At 50.4% G+C, this 17,598-nt stretch overlaps 1 protein-coding gene across 2 annotated transcripts in view; it reads right to left on the bottom strand.

Annotated features, from left to right (window-relative positions):
• Positions 1-442: 442 nt before the first annotated feature.
• Positions 443-17,598, bottom strand: part of DDHD1 (DDHD domain containing 1) — a 76,201-nt gene continuing 59,045 nt past the window's right edge. For both annotated transcript variants that reach the window (XM_073609655.1, XM_073609657.1), the window contains 3 exons: positions 10,904-11,147; positions 9,260-9,439; positions 443-2,261 (listed from right to left, as the gene is read on the bottom strand). In XM_073609655.1, the coding sequence (XP_073465756.1) occupies positions 2,074-2,261; positions 9,260-9,439; positions 10,904-11,147 (612 nt within the window). In that variant the 3' untranslated portion in view covers positions 443-2,073. The remainder of the gene's footprint in view (positions 2,262-9,259; positions 9,440-10,903; positions 11,148-17,598) is intronic.

Raw genomic sequence — 17,598 nt, 5'->3', positions numbered from 1 at the left:
GTGCGACTTCATCCACAGATATCTATAAGTCACACATAAAATTGCAAAACAATAATGCAGGAACCTTTTTTTCCCCAAAGTCGGAGTGGCACTGATTTGAACGGTTCCATACCCGACCATAGGACGTCATCGGAACCGTCCAATCCCATTAGAGAAGTCGCCCCGTCTTACTCAAATCCTATGAATCGGTTTTTGGGATGTAGCGCTCCCCGGAGGTGACGTCCCGGGAATTTTCACTTCCTCAAAGTTTCACTTTTTAAAAAAGAACTCCGGAGAAACCCGAAGTCATCAGAAAATAAAAATATCTACTTCTAAAAATCAGCTCCTTTTTTTTGTTTCTTTTTAACTTTCGGCAGAAGAGCTTGCACTCCATGTCAGTTTCAGCCTCCGTTACCTACAAAGGGCTGATTAGGACAGAAGGGGGGGGGAGGGGGGGTCCCCCTCCAGACACTGCGAGTTACGCAATCCGAGGTGAAAGTGGAAGGGGATCTTTTGAAATGCTGCCCCCCCCCCCCCCACAGAACTTAAATATTCAAATTCTGATCTCAGCAAATGAAGCCGAGGTTTGGGCCCGCCTCTCCTAAGGGCTCCTTCACACTGGGGGGAGTAAAACCTCAGGGCTGAGCCACATTTTTACATCCATTCCCTTATCCAAGTAAATGGGGGGGGGGCTGCTCTGCAAGCGCCCCAAAACCGAATTCAGATTCCTCATCAGAGATCAAGACAAGTGTGAAGGAGATCTTCCCCTCCCGACAGGTGGCAATGGAAGGGTAGGAGTGGGCGGAGCCAGGCCTGACATTGCAAAAGTCAGAATTTGCATAATTTAGGGTCCTGAGCTCTGAGGATATTCGTGGAGCTGGAACTCGCTGGAAATCAGCCGACTGAGCCAATCACTATAAACCGCTATGAAGACCAACCCCCCCCCCCCCCCCAGCCTGTCCTCCGCACCTAACTAAAAAAAGAATATTGCAAAATCTCCTCCCACCAACCGTGTTCTGGGCAGAGCTCCGCCCCCCTAACAACGTATAGAGATTGTATGACCGATACAGAAGATCTCTTCTGCGCCAATTGGCAGCAACAGATCACCGTAGATCCGCCCCGCCCCCCCCATGATGGCAGAACTAGAACATTCTGCATTAGCCACAGTGGATACTTCAAGAGCCTTTACAGACTACATGGAACACCGCAGGGAAGGCAGAACGATCCACGCCGGTCAGGAGGCGCGTTTTGTTGATTTCTGTAAGATTCGGGAAAATAAGTAAAAAAGAAATTGCATTTAAGTTGCAATAAAAAAATCGATTCACCTTTCTTCCTACAAAACCGGTTATTGCCAGAAACAGATATTTGGGGGGGGGGATGGGGTCATCCTCTGTGTGTATTGTGTTCTTTGTGCCGGGGGAGGGGGGGTCATCCACCCCTCTCTACCAATTCCTTCATATGGGGAGTGCAGTAAACCTCCGCTTGTGCATCGGGGGGGGTGTTTGGGTTATCCTGCGTGTGTATGGGGGGGGGACCCAGTATCAGCCCCATGCAGTCCCTGTACAGCGGAGCTCAGACTGGGGGAAGGGATAAGATCTAGCAGTTCATGTAGGGTCCTCTTAAAGTTCAGCCCTAAGAACTACTCCCCTTCCCCCCCCCCCCCCGGCCCTCTCTTGCAGGAAGTGAATATTCGTAGGTTGCACGCGCCGCCATCTTCCCCCCTCCATACAGACATTACATTTAAAGAAAAATAACAACTCGAATGTCAAATTGTTCAAATTTGCGGAACTACTTTACATTTTTACTCCTCTCAGAGGAAGTCTCAAACTTCGCAAACCAACAAAACGTGACGTGTGACCGGCGCTGGCCGCGCCTGCCCACGCCGCGGTGTACAAAGCCGTCCATTGCCAGGAAGGGGGTGTGGCCCCTCACACTCTATTGCTGGGATAGGTCAGGGGGAGGAGAAGGCGGAGTGAAGGAAATATGGGAACGGCGTGTTATGGTCATCGATGGCGCTCTGCGAAAACGGAACATTCAAAACATGCGCAAATCGCGGCCATGTTCCCCCCCAACAGTCTCCAGCCGGTGACGTCTCTACACCTCATCCACCCCCAGCTTGTCCTCCTCCTCCAGATGGGCCTCCTTGTACAAGAACGTCAGAAGGAAAAGTGCAATGTCCATGGATGACCAGTAGGCGGTGTGCGACGTCATGGCCGACCAGTATCTGCTCTCCACCAATCCCTCGCGCAGCTCAAAATCGATCCGATGCTCCAACTCCACCGCTGAAATAAAACAAACATCATCATTATAATATCTCTCTTCATACCGCTAAAGAGAGGAGGGGGAGGGGGTACAGAGGAGTGCATGTCATTTACAGTATCCAAAACCAAAAATATATTATATTGCACCAGATATGTGGTGGCTGCATTCCTTTTCTTTATTTTCACCTGGTGATTCCCACGAATACCACACTTCCTGTCCTGGGTGACAACGCTCACTGCAATGTATGTATAGAGCCGTGTTCTCCCAACTGCGGACCTTTTTCTGGCCCTTGGGGCACCATGCCTCCCGCTGACCCCCAACGGTGGGGAGCTATTCCTCCCAGTGACCCCCCCAAAGATGGGGCGCCATTCTTCGCACTGACCCCCAACGATGGGGCTCTATCCCCCCACTGACCCCCAACAATGGGGCGCCATTCCTCCCACTGACCCCCAACGATGGGGCGCCATTCCTCCCACTGACCCCCAACGATGGGGCGCCATTCCTCCCACTGACCCCCAACGATGGGGCGCTATTCCTCCCAGTGACCCCCAACGATGGGGAGCTATTCTTCCTAATGACCCCCCAAAGATGGGGCGCCATTCTTCCCACTGACCCCCAACGATGGGGCGCTATCCCCCCACTGACCCCCAACGATGGGGCGCCATTCCTCCCACTGACCCCCAACGATGGGGCGCCATTCCTCCCACTGACCCCCAACGATGGGGCGCCATTCCTCCCACTGACCCCCAACGATGGGGTGCCATTCCTCCCACTGACCCCCAACGATGGGGCGCCATTCCTCCCACTGACCCCCAACGATGGGGCGCCATTCCTCCCACTGACCCCCAAAGATGGGGTGCCATTCCTCCCACTGACCCCCAACGATGGGGCGCTATTCCTCCCAGTGACCCCCAACGATGGGGAGCTATTCTTCCTAATGACCCCCCCAAAGATGGGGCGCCATTCTTCCCACTGACCCCCAACGATGGGGCGCTATCCCCCCACTACTGACCCCCAACGATGGGGCGCCATTCCTCCCACTGACCCCCAACGATGGGGTGCCATATCTCCCACTGACCCCCAAAGATGGGGTGCCATTCCTCCCACTGACCCCCAACGATGGGGCGCTATTCCTCCCAGTGACCCCCAACGATGGGGAGCTATTCTTCCTAATGACCCCCCCAAAGATGGGGCGCCATTCTTCCCACTGACCCCCAACGATGGGGCGCTATCCCCCCACTGACCCCCAACGATGGGGCACCATTCCTCCCAGTGACCACCAACGATGGGGAGCTATTCTTCCCAATGACCCCCCCCAAAGATGGGGCGCCATTCTTCGCACTGACCCCCAACGATGGGGCTCTATCCCCCCACTGACCCCCAACAATGGGGCGCCATTCCTCCCACTGACCCCCAACGATGGGGCGCCATTCCTCCCACTGACCCCCAACGATGGGGCGCCATTCCTCCAACTGACCCCCGACGATGGGGCGCCATTCCTCCCACTGACCCCCAAAGATGGGGTGCCATTCCTCCCACTGACCCCCAACGATGGGGCGCTATTCCTCCCAGTGACCCCCAACGATGGGGAGCTATTCTTCCTAATGACCCCCCCAAAGATGGGGCGCCATTCTTCCCACTGACCCCCAACGATGGGGCGCTATCCCCCCACTGACCCCCAACGATGGGGCGCCATTCCTCCCACTGACCCCCAACGATGGGGTGCCATTCCTCCCACTGACCCCCAAAGATGGGGTGCCATTCCTCCCACTGACCCCCAACGATGGGGCGCTATTCCTCCCAGTGACCCCCAACGATGGGGCGCTATCCCCCCACTGACCCCCAACGATGGGGCACCATTCCTCCCAGTGACCACCAACGATGGGGAGCTATTCTTCCCAATGACCCCCCCCCAAAGATGGGGGCGCCATTCTTCTCACTGACCCCCAACGATGGGGCGCTATCCCCCCACTGACCCCCAACGATGGGGCGCTATCCCCCCACTGACCCCCAACGATGGGGCGCTATCCCCCCACTGACCCCCAACGATGGGGCGCTATCCCCCCACTGACCCCCAACGATGGGGCGCTATCCCCCCACTGACCCCCAACGATGGGGCGCTATCCCCCCACTGACCCCCAACGATGGGGCGCCATTCCTCCACTGACCCCCAACGATGGGGCGCCATTCCTCCCACTGACCCCCAACGATGGGGCGCCATTCCTCCCACTGACCCCCAACGATGGGGCGCCATTCCTCCCACTGACCCCCAACGATGGGGCGCCATTCCTCCCACTGACCCCCAACGATGGGGCGCCATCCCTGCCACTGACCCCCAGCGATGGGGCGCCATCCCTGCCACTGACCCCCAGCAATGGGGCGCTATCCCTGCCACTGACCCCCAGCAATGGGGCGCTATCCCTGCCACTGACCCCCAGCAATGGGGCGCTATCCCTGCCACTGACCCCCAACGATGGGGCGCTATCCCTGCCACTGACCCCCAGCAATGGGGCGCTATCCCTGCCAATGACCCCCAGCAATGGGGCGCTATCCCTGCCACTGACCCCCAGCAATGGGGCGCTATCCCTGCCACTGACCCCCAGCAATGGGGCGCTATCCCTGCCACTGACCCCCAGCGATGGGGCGCTATCCCTGCCACTGACCCCCAACGATGGGGCGCTATCCCTGCCACTGACCCCCAACGATGGGGCGCTATCCCTGCCACTGACCCCCAACGATGGGGCGCTATCCCTGCCACTGACCCCCAACGTATTCCTCCCAATGACCCCTGGTTTAGAAGGTTTAGAGACCCCCTGGTATAGAGGACTTCGTTGTCACCGTAGGCCACTCTCCTAATCTGGACTACAAACCATTTTCTCCGTCTATTACAGCCGGTCTCAACCTTTTTACCCAGAGGAACCCCTAAAATAAAACTTCAGGTTTCTGAGAACCCTTCCCAAAAAACAAATCATTGGGGGAGGGGCGGAGGTCCATGGCATGAAAGCCCCTTATGTTGGCGGTCAATAATAAGAACGCGACCATTACAGTGATAGAATGCCAGCCTTACAGACCATTGGTGTCATTGGTTATGCCTGGAACGTTGCCGGCACCATCAGATGGAAAGTCAATGTCACACAACTCAACCACCTGACCTCCGGATAGTTTTACCCCCCTTCATGACGAGGCCTTTTTTTCTTTTTTGCACTATTCAGCACTGCACTATTATAACTGGTAATTGCGCGGTCATGTAACTCTGTACACTTTTCACACAATGGAATTTTCTTTTGGTGGTATTTGATCCCCTCTGGGATTTTTTTTTTTTTAAATAAAAAAAGAAAAAGACCAAAAATTAAAAAAAAAAAACAAAAAAACCCCCAAAAACAACAAAAAAAACACAACAAAAAAAACAAAACAACAAAAAAACAAAACAGTTTTCCGCTTTGTTATAAAACATCCATTAAAATAAAATTTCTTCAAAAAATAGAGGCCAAAATGGATTCCGCTACACGTCATTGGTAAAAACAAAAATCCCCAATAAGTGAATATTGATTATCATCATTATTTTCACATAGAGATTTCTTTTGGTGGTATTTGAAAAAAACAACAAAAAAAAACCATTAGATTTTCTACTTAAAACATATCCAAGAAAATCGAATTTCTTCATAAATTTAGGTCAAAATGTATTCCGCTACTTTTCTTTGGTAAAAAAAAAAAAATCCCAATAAGTGTATATTGATTAATCTGTAGGAAAGTTATAGCGTCTGCAAAACGATGGGATCTATATCTGATCGATTGTTCAATCCTGATGTTCTGACGGCCGATCTTGTTTCTTGAAACATCCACCCGGAAAAGAACAGAAGACCGAGTGGTTTTTTTTGGGGGGTAATAGCAGTAGACTGTGGCACATCGGGGATGGGGGGGATGGGGTGTAAACTCATTGGTTAAGGCCTGGAGTAACTCAGAATCAGACGCTAAAGCTGCGGACAAATCAGAATCTGCAGGAGAAGTTATAAAATGATAACAGACCCCGATGGTAAATCAGAGTACGACTTATTAATATTGATTAACCTTATAGCTTCTGCGCCTTCTCAACAGTTCTATATTTACATTGGTCGTAGATCCCTCCCCCCCCTTTTCTCTTTTTGTTTTCGCTCTTTTTTCCCCTACTTTTTTCTTTTTTGCTCTATTTATATTTTAAGATAATATTTTGATTTTTATTGAAATGCTGAAAATGAAAAAAAAAAACAAATAATAACCACAAGAGATGGTTAGATATTACAGACTACAAAAATATATTTATAAAAAAAAAAAAAAAAAAAGAAAGAGGAGAAAGAAGAAAGAAAGAAAAAAGAAAGAAGAAAGAAGAAGAAGAAGAATGAAGGAAAAAAAGAAGAAAGAAGAAGAAGAAGAAGAAGAAGAAAGAAGACAGAAGAAAGAAAGAAAAAAGAAAGAAGAAGAAGAAAGAAGAAGAAGAAAGAAGAAAGAAGAAAGAAGAAAGAAGAAGAAGAAAGAAGAAAGAAGAAAGAAGAAAGAAGAAAGAAGAAAGAAGAAAGAAGAAGGAAGAAAGAAGAAGAAGAAAGAAGAAGAAGAAAGAAGAAAGAAGAAAGAAGAAGAAGAAAGAAGAAAGAAGAAGAAGAAAGAAGAAAGAAGAAGGAAGAAAGAAGAAAGAAGAAAGAAGAAAGAAGAAAGAAGAAAGAAGAAAGAAGAAGAATGTGCAGGACTGGGTGTGGAAGGACATGAAGTCCGGCACGATTTTGGTGAAGGATGGAGACACGCCCGATGTATTCCATTCATTGTATTTATAGTCGGAGTTGCTCTTTAAGATCACCTAAAATGAATGTCTGAAGATGTGATTGCTCGCTGTTCATAGGGCGACGACCCTTCACGTGGACGGACGCGCACAACGCTCTGAACAGATGATGAGAATCTTAATGAAGAGACAATACTGGGCCGAGTCCCAACACTGATCTCATTTCCTCCTCTACAGGGATCGGCCCAACCACTCATCTCCTACGTATGGATCTTATCAGACCGAGGCTCATCAGTGCAAGCTACAGAGAGCTTCTATCAGAGCCCATTCACAATCACATCCATACAACACTACAGAGACAATGGGCAGCACAGGAAACGTTTAACCCTTTCGTTGCCAGGAGCAGTTTTTGCAGACATTTAAAATCATTTTAGTCCTGAAGATTACGGAACCCCCCCCCCCCCCCCCCCCAAACACGATATCATTTCTGAAAGCAGAAACCCTGGAGAATAAAATAGTGACAGCTCAAATTTTTTATGTTACACAATATATTTCATCAACATTTTATTAACCACTTGTCGATCGCACTATAAACCAATGACGGCTACAGTGCGGTCGTCTGGTTCTAGGATGCCGTCATCTGACAGCATCTTGCGATCGCACTCGCTGCATGGGCGCTCTGATCGTAGTGTTCTGAGGACACTGATCACATATTGGAGGTAAAGAGCCAATCAGTGGCTCTTTACTACGTGATGAACTGTGTCCAATCACAGCTGATCACAGATGCTGGCATTGGGCACTCTTCTCCTCACGCTGACAGCATGAGGATCAGAGAAGAGAGACGATAACCGGCTTCTCCAAAAGGAACATCTACACTGATTATCAGTGCCACCCATCAGTGCCACCTAGTGCTGCCCATTAGTTCTGTCCATCAGTGCCACCTAGTGCTGCCCATTAGTTCTGTCCATCAGTGCCACCTAGTGCTGCCCATTAGTTCTGTCCATCAGTGCCACCTAGTGCTGCCCATTAGCGCCTCATCACTGCTTTCTTATCAGTGGCGCACATCAGTGCCACCCCACCAGCGCCCATCAGTGCTGCTCCACCAGCGCCCATCAGCGCCATCCCATCAGCGCAGTCCCATCAGCGCACATCAGCGCCATCCCACCAGTGCCGTCCCATCAGCGCCCATCAGTGCCGTCCCATCAGCGCCCATCAGTGCCGTCCCACCAGTGCCGTCCCATCAGCGCACACCAGTGCCGCCCCACCAGTGCCGCCCCATCAGCGCCGCCCCACCAGCGCCCATCAGTGCCGTCCCATCAGCGCACACCAGCGCCGCCCCACCAGTGCCGTCCCATCAGCGCACACCAGCGCCGCCCCACCAGTGCCGTCCCATCAGCGCACACCAGTGAAGGAGAAAAATGACCCGTTTGCAAAATTTTATCCCTTTTTTTTCGTTCATGTAGCAAAAAATTTTAAACCCAGCAGTGATTAATTACCACCAAAAGAAAGCTCTATTTGTGTGAAAAAATAACAATGTCCTATGAGTACAGTGTTGTATGACCGCGTAATTGTCATTCAAAGTGCAACAGCGCTGAAAGCTGAAAATTGGCCTGGGCAGGAAGGGGGTAAAAGTGCCCGGGAAGGCAAATGGATAAGCATGTAATTTCAGTAAAGAATACATTTACGTTAAATGTGTGCGTTCTGCAAAACACCACCAAACTTCAGTCCCTTATAATCTCCATAGGTGACGCCTAAAATGCCCCCCCCAGATCATCAGTTTAGTGTTCATTGTGAATAACGGGCCCAGAATTATTAATTATTGATCTCACTGCAATATGCACAGGGATATGAAACGTCTACATCTGAAACAACGTTTTCATACACCGGCCGGGCAGGTCAGGCGCAATTTTATTTATTTTTTTGGGAGTGGGGTTTAAACGCTTGGGCGTTGTTTTTTTTTTACAAATACTTTATAAAAACACACAGGGAACAAAATGTATTTTTTAATATTTTAACAGGTTCCACTTCCAATTTTTTTCATATATTATGAGAAATCGGAAGTCTTTTAGACCCGCCTTCCATTGAAGTTAATGGAGCACAGATGACGCTGCATTAGCTTCAATGGCCAGAGAGGGTCCTCAGCTCTTTATAAACGCACACAGATGGTCTCTTCACCCCTCTGGCAGCAGTTATAGAGAGAAAGGAAGGTTTGCTCTCCCTGCAGCTTCTACAGGACTAAGTAGATGAGGATCAGACCTGAAGACCAACCTGCAGGGTCCAGAGATCCGGAGATGCTGTGCGGAAGAGACGTTGTGGTCGTGCTCTGGCTTTGTATTGATTTTTTGTCCTCCCCCTCGGCGGTTTCTTTTACTTCGTAGTTGGCTGCACTAGAACGTGCAAATCTTGAGAACAGCATTCCCCCCAGACCCTTCCCGATACTGGCGGCACCTGCAGGCAGAGACACAGAATGAGACCTACAGACACAGACTGCCACCTAGTGGCTGGAATAGATTATGCAGGATGTCACATTCACAGTCTATGCATTCCCCTTTTACGGCTTTATGCTGCACTCTATACAGATTTCTAATACAAATACATTTAGTGAACGCCTTGGGATGCTGCCAGTGACAGCACTTCCCATGACAGGCCGACAACGCCAAGCCATTGCCTTTTTAATGAGCAGCAGCATTACCAGCCTGCCATGGGAGCTACTTCAGTTGTCTGCTGCGCAGTTCAATCACAAACTGAAGGTACGCAAAAAAAAAAAACAATTAAAAACGTAAGGTCTACATACAATTTACTGCAGGGAATCCAAATTGTGTCCCGAGGGCCAAATCAGACGCGCTGCAAGAATTTTATCAAGTCCTCTTATGTAAGAGGTTACCTAAATGCAAGACTGAGCTTCTAGGGAAGTGGGGGGTTTGTGGGACCCTAATGCAAGGGGAAGGCTCTTATGCAAAATGGGGGTGAGAGTCAAGGGGGGACACCCCATACAAGGAGGAAATCTTGGGGGCAGAACCCTCATGCAAGGAGGAAATTTTGGGGGGGGGGGGGGGGGGGGCAGAACCCTCATACAAAGGAGGAAATCTGGCTGGGGGGGGGGGGGCAAAACCCACATGCAAGGAGGAAATTTTGGGGGGGGGGGGGGGGGGGGGCAGAACCCTCATACAAAGGAGGAAATCTGGCTGGGGGGGGGGCAAAACCCACATGCAAGGAGGAAATCTGGGGGGGGGGCAGAAACCTCATTGCAAGGAGGAAATCGGGGGGGGGGGGGGGGTAGAACCCCAATGCAAGGAGGAAAACTGGGGGGGCAGAACCCTCATGCAAGGAGGAAATCTTGGGGGGCAGAACCCTCATGCAAGGAGGAAATCTTGGGGGGCAGAACCCTCCATGCAAGGGGGGCTCTGGGTGGGAGGAGACCATCATGCAAGGGGGGGGGGGGGGGTATTCTCATGTAAGTGGGGACTCCCATGTAAGGAGGGACTCTGGTGAGGACACACCTATAAAGGTAGGATTCTAGAGGAGAGACCTTCACACAAGGGGGAACAACATGTAATGCAAGAAGGGAATCTGGGGGGCGTGGGGGGGGGGGGGACACACACACATGTAGGAGGAACTCTGGTGGGGACTCGACTCGTGTTTCTAATTTTATTGGGGTTTTTTTATTAGTGTCTAATGATTCTAATAACCACGTATTTATTTTTTTTAGGTGTGACGGATGAAAAGCGCGGTAAACCTCCTCCTTACCTACACAGACCGCAATAAAAACCCGTCAGAGGCTCTCACCCTCATAAAATCAAGTTTTGCTGGAGTGGGGTTTGATGTGGAAGTTTCCCGGTTTATACTCCATCTGATAATTAGCAGCATCAATCCCCATTATGCTGCATTCTGGGAGTCATGGCAAACACTCACCTAATATACTTGCTTTGCCGATGTTTGTTATGGACTCTCCGTAGTGCCGTCGGGGCAGAACCGGCGATGTGCTGGGGCTCGGTATGCTTTCGGTGTCGGACACTGAGGTAGTATCTTTGGATGGGTTGATGAGAACCGGTCTCACCTGTTTGTAAGGGACAGGGTTGGTGGTGTTGGACGAGTGGATCTGGACCGGTGAGATGTTGTTGTAGTGCTTCAGTATTAATGGTTCCAATCTGTAGGCCTGAGGAGAACCAGAGAGATCAGGAAGAGTTCAGCCTGCTTATCCATACATACAAATCAATGCCACATTATTTCCCTCTATAATATTCTACCATGTGTCCAATAATGGGATTTTAGGAGTCAATCGATTGGTTCGGGAAGTGATATACTTTCAGGTTATACTGCCACCTAAGGGAGGATTTGGACACTGGCAAACAAAAATCTAGGCTAGCCCAGATAATCCCCTCCCCCTCCCAGCATGCCAAGGTTTGTAGCAAGCAGTAGCGGAGCATGACCAAAAAAACAGAATGGTGGGACCTTCGTCCCTCAATGGACTCCAAGAAAAGTATTTTAAGGAGAGTACAAAAATGAACAGAGGCGTCCTATACTGTGGGGATGTCCAAAAGCAGCTCACCTGAGGGGTGGGCATCTTCCAACATATTAAAATGCCCCACAAAACAGACCTAGTGACCACCTGCAGCCCAAGAGCCACCTGAAGGATACCAGGAGAGGAGAAGCTTCCTTCCCAACAGGGAAACCTGCCAATAAAGCAGGACAAGGAGAATCAACTGGATGCCCAAGACGAAACGGTCAAACACCGGAGAGGAAGGAATCAATACATAGGAGAACGCTGAACTTATAGGCCAAGGGAGAAGCTGCAAAACCTGAACTCACCAAAATATGTGATAATAATGAATTCCCGATTGGGAAGAAATCAACACAGGTAACATGGAAAGGAACAAGTTCCTGGTAGAATCAGGTAGCAGACAAGAAAACTGGGAAAGAGGTCCTTGTAGGACAAGACCAGCCGGTCTAAAAGAAAGGCTCTAAACCTTTACTACCCTTACTCACATGACAGTCTGGAGACCTAGTCAGACAATCACTTGGCCAAGGTAGGACTCACCAGAACTTCAGGAAGAACTCTGGAGTGACAATGACCGCAACCTGCAAGAAGTGTGAACATGACCCCAGCAGAGAACCCAGTATTTGACCCCACAAAGTCAGCACCACTGAAGATGGATGGGAACACTCCCAACAAGTGCAGGCAGGAGAGGACATCTAGAGCCTAACCATAACCTGGTGAGGTGGGTTACATCCCTGAGGGAGCTGGGAATAACCCAGACATTCACCAGTGATGCAAAATGCACCTCTGGAGGAAGCTGTAAGAGGTATACCTGCTGAAAGAGTCTACCTAACCCTGATAAAGAGTCACAGGGCAAAGAATGCTCCAGACACCTCAGATCCAAAGAAGCAAAAAGGATCGATAAAACATGGACAGGAGCCTTATCAGGGCAGCAAGGAATACTTGCCTGAGTGAACGCAGGACAGGGAATAGTGCCAGAAATGCCTCCACATACCTACTGATCCACCAAGGGAGATGGGCCAAACCGCAGGTGGACAGGTTCCATGGAGTCCTCAAGGCATTTCCTGTTCCTGAAGATACCTGTATCAGGAGGCTAATCAGAAGGAATTTGTTTCTAGATCTCCCGTTTAGGGTATCAGCATGGGTAAGACCGAAATCCACAGTACCATCCACAACCAGGCTACCTCTGCTGATGTAGGAAGGACTCCTACTGCTTCAGGAGAAAACCCAGCAGTACCTAGATGGGTATCCCAAGGTGTCTGAGCCAGGAGACCTGCCCAGAGCAGAATCCCACAAAGGAGGGACCACATTTTCCTGGAAATCAGAATGCAGACCTGAAGAAAATAACTCTCCAATGAAAAAAGTCTTCTAGAAATGAGAAGAGAAATTCGTAGCGGCCACTAAATGAGACAGCCGAGTGATCCTGCCAGGAATTCCCTAGTCCACAATACAGACAGATGGTACCTGAACTAGACCCACAGCAGCAGGGAAAGGAGCTGAGGTAGACAAAAAGGTGGAGAAGAGGTGCCTCTTCTAACAGGAAGGTCCCACAATGCCCAAACCCTGCAAAGAAGAGGAGAAGTATAACCCCCGATTGAATGCTGAGGGGTCAGGGGCAAACGTGCTACGAGTCCTTCCAGCGAGGAGTTTGTTTACAGCCTACAGGTTCCTGTGCTGGACCCTGCCAAGGCCAGATCCAGACAGATCTTACATTAAGCTCTTTGGGGCGATGTTGCCTACTAGGGCCCCCAGTAACTTCTCTTTTCCTGGGGGGGCCAAGTGTCTCACAATGGGGATGTCAGATAAAGGCACCACACCAAAGGTGTCAATGTTCTGAGAACTAACAGGTGTTGAGAATGAAACTAAAGATTCACATCCCGTAGATACCGAGCCTGTGCCCAGATACAGACATGTTGTCACCCTGTGCCAATAATGGAACTACACTCGAGGTACGAGGCAAAGCATCAGCTACTCACAACCCGATCGCCTGTGTCTGATGGGGGTCGGAGGTGGACAGGGTCACTGTAGGCTGGCAGTAGTATTAGACAACATATCAACATATGCTGAATGATGGGATTGAGAGCAACATTCCAGCCAACAGATGACATCAGCACTCAGGAAGGAGTGGGGGAAAGGGGCGCTTCTGCCAAAAGTTGCTCCACAATGGTTCTGGAAGTAAGGCGGCCATCTTGCCCTCATCGCTCTCCCCACATGCCGCTGCTGGTCGGCTTCTCCTTGTGAAGGCTAGGTTTGGAACCAGGAACCAAGAGTATTCTACTGACATGCCTGTTTATCACTGGGTTTTGTAAGTGTTTTTAATAGTTTATGCAATCAAAATACTGTTGGAATACTGCACTTAGAAGCGCCTTCCCGTTCCCTTTTATTTAAGTTCCCTTGTGTTCACTCCTTCGATGGTGAAACTGGAGGCAACAAGAAAATGAAAGGCACTGGAATCGTGCAAACAAAGTATCTCCCGGTGTTCAGTCCAACCAGCCTACTCAACAAAGTGAAGGCAATGCCTCTGGACCTGGTAAACACTCCGCTGCCGACTTTTACCCTCATTACTCTATGAAAAGCAGCACAAGATGAACCCCGTTTGTGGTCCAGGCTGGCTGTGCAATGTCCAGTCTGGTGGGGTCCAGAAGCGGTGCTCCAAAAGCCAGGAGAGGACGACGGCACTGAAGAGCTGTAGTCAGACACAACCAACAAAAAATGAAAAAGGAGGAAAAAAAAAAAAGAAAAAGAAGTTACTCTTTAACACAGCAGAGTTGTAGAAGAGACAACCATCCTGCTGGGACACTAGCAAAAAGCTGAGGCATGCTGGTAGGGGGAGGGGTTATCCTGGGCTGGCTTACAGGCTTTTTTGCTTGCCAGTTTCCTATCCTCCTGTAGGTGGCAGTATAATCCAAAAAGGTTAAACACTTCCTGTGTCCCTCAGCAAATGATAAAAATGTAAATGTCATCTGGATAAATCCTCTGACCAGTATAGGACTGTCCTGTGGATATAGATCCTAATGAGACCTTGTAGCCTCAGCCACGAATGGGCAGGTGACCGGGTCACTCATGCATTTCACCCATGCAGTTTAAAGCAACCCTTTAACTCCCCCCTCCCCCTCAGATTGTACATTTAGTCCTCCTGTAGGAGCAAATAGAAAGTATCGTTCACAGTTTGAGGTTAAGGATCTTCCCACCTGCCATATGAAAATGCTGGCGACTTGTGATTGGTCGTTCAAATAAAGTGCTGCCCAGGTGACTGTATGCACGATCGCCCGCTCTCCCTAGCCCCCATAAGAGCACATAGAATGACCAGGGTTCTCAGGGGGTATATGTGACACTCCCTCACAATCCAACACTCATTGCCAGGCATGGAGGCCATCACATAGGAGGAAGAATTCTCTGAGCTCTGCGCACACTGAGGCGAAACCTCTGCAGGACAGATGAGGGTGGCTGGGATTAATGGGAAGGCCCAGCAATCCCCACCAGACCCCAGATAATGTCTAAGACGAAACGCGCCAGCTTCTAGTCCCAATTATGCCATTGTGTCCTGTCTTGATGTCTAGAAGGAATATTCTGATATGCGCTTTTATATCTGCTGAAATGTGATTGTTCTACATTATTTTGAATTAAACTTTTGCCGTAAGGTTTTACACTATATCGAGTTTTCTGTTTTTCCTCTCTGGATTCAGGTGTTAATGGAGGGATGGTGAGAGGATTTATCCACCTCTGAATTCGGCTTTGATGGTCCTGCATAGCTGTGTGCGATTTTGATGCAATATTTATGGTGGAAGTCGATTCCCCCCCCCCCCAAGTGTTTCAAAGTTTGTCCGGTGGTGAGTGGAGTGGCAATTCTGTACCAGGTGTTCAACACCACTGCCTGTTTAGACCCATTAGGAATAAGCCAATTGGGTCAACATGTTCTGGAAAGCCACCTTATGTCTTATTGGTGGTAGACCCTTCCACTGTGGTGACCCATATGTATCTCTATAGTGAAGAAATCCAATTGATACACACACACACACACACACACACACTAAATATCTCACAAAAGTCAGTACACCCCTAAGTGAAAATCTCCAAATTGGGCCCAAAGTGTCAATATTTTGTGTGGCCACCATTATTTTCCAGCACTGCCTTAACCCTCTTGGGCATGGAGGTCACCAGAGCTTCACAGGTTGTCACTGGAGTCCTCTTCCCCTCCTCCATGAGGACATCACAGAGCTGGTGGATGTTAGAGACCTTGCGCTCCTCCACCTTCTGTTTGAGGATGTCCCACAGATGATTAATAGGGTTTAGGTCTGGAGACATGCTTGGCCAGTCCATCACCTTTACCCTCAGCTCAGAGAAGGCTCATTGATGGAGATGAGGGAGGGAAGAAGGCTCACTGATGGAGGTTAGGGAGAGAAGAAGGCTCACTGATGGAGGTGGGGGAGGGAAGCAGGCTCATTGATGGAGGTGGGGGAGAGAGAAGGCTCGTTGATGGAGGTGGGGGAGGGAAGAAGGCTCGTTGATGGAGGTGGGGGAAAGAAGAAGGCTCGTTGATGGAGGTGGGGGAGGGAAGAAGGCTCGTTGATGGAGGTGGGGGAGGGAAGAAGGCTCGTTGATGGAGGTGGGGGAAAGAAGAAGGCTCGTTGATGGAGGTGGGGGAGGGAAGAAGGCTCGTTGATGGAGGTGGGGGAAAGAAGAAGGCTCGTTGATGGAGGTGGGGGAGGGAAGAAGGCTCGTTGATGGAGGTGGGGGAGGGAAGAAGGCTCATTGATGGAGGTGGGGGAGGGAAGAAGGCTCATTGATGGAGGTGGGGGAGGGAAGCAGGCTCATTGATGGAGGCGGGGGAGGGAAGAAGGCTCATTGATGGAGGTGGGGGAGGGAAGAAGGCTCATTGATGGAGGTGGGGGAGGGAAGAAGGCTCGTTGATGGAGGTGGGGGAGAGAAGAAGGCTCGTTGATGGAGGTGGGGGAGGGAAGAAGGCTCCTTGATGGAGGTGGGGGAGGGAAGAAGGCTCCTTGATGGAGGTGGGGGAGGGAAGAAGGCTTCTTGATGGAGGTGGGGGAGGGAAGAAGGCTCCTTGATGGAGGTGGGGGAGGGAAGAAGGCTCCTTGATGGAGGTGGGGGAGGGAAGAAGGCTCCTTGATGGAGGTGGGGGAGGGAAGAAGGCTCCTTGATGGAGGAGGGAGAGGGAAGAAGGCTCCTTGATGGAGGTGGGGGAGGGAAGAAGGCTCATTGATGGAAGTGGGGGAGAGAAAAAGGCTCATTGATGGAGGTGGGGGAGAGAAAAAGGCTCATTGATGGAGGTGGGGGAGGGAAGAAGGCTCCTTGATGGAGGTGGGGGAGGGAAGAAGGCTCCTTGATGGAGGTGGGGGAGGGAAGAAGGCTCATTGATGGAGGTGGGGGAGGGAAGAAGGCTCGTTGATGGAGGTGGGGGAGGGGAGGCTCATTGATCGAGGTGGGGGAGGGGAGGCTCATTGATGGAAGTGGGGAGGAAAGGCTAATTGACAGAGGTGGGGGAGGGGAGGCTCATTGATGGAGGTGGGGAGGGAAGGCTCATTGATGGAAGTGGGGAGGAAAGGCTAATTGACAGAGGTGGGGGAGGGGAGGCTCATTGATGGAGGTGGGGAGGGAAGGCTCATTGATGGAGGTGGGGAGGAAAGGCTAATTGACAGAGGTGGGGGGGGGGGGCTGATTGATGGAGATGGGGAGGGCTCATTGATGGAGATGGGGAGGGCTCATTGATGGAGATGGGGAGGGCTCATTGATGGAGATAGGGAGGGAAGGCTGGCCCGTGTAGTTCTGATCCAATAGAAGAGGTACTGGAGCTCAAATTGCTCAGAAAGTAATGCTGGTTCTGATAAAAATGTGTCAGAACACACAGAACATTGCAGGTTGTGGTGTATGGGGCTGTGTAGACACGGACCGGTCAAGGGTGTCCATACTGACCCGTGTCGACAGCCAAAAGCCCCTACAATGGTCACGTCAACATCAGAACTGGAGCACGGAGCAATGGAAGAAGGTGGCTGGGTCTGAGGAATTCAAGAATGGTTTGAGGGACACAACAAGTTTGAGGTGTTGACTCCAGATCTCAATCCAAATCTAGCATCTGTGGACGTGCTGGAAA

The sequence above is a fragment of the Aquarana catesbeiana genome, linkage group LG13 (genome assembly GCF_042186555.1).
Source record: "Aquarana catesbeiana isolate 2022-GZ linkage group LG13, ASM4218655v1, whole genome shotgun sequence".
Taxonomy (NCBI): Eukaryota; Metazoa; Chordata; class Amphibia; order Anura; family Ranidae; genus Aquarana; species Aquarana catesbeiana.
The sequence above is the reverse complement of the archived record's forward strand: the minus strand, read 5'-3'. Positions and strand labels throughout refer to the sequence as shown.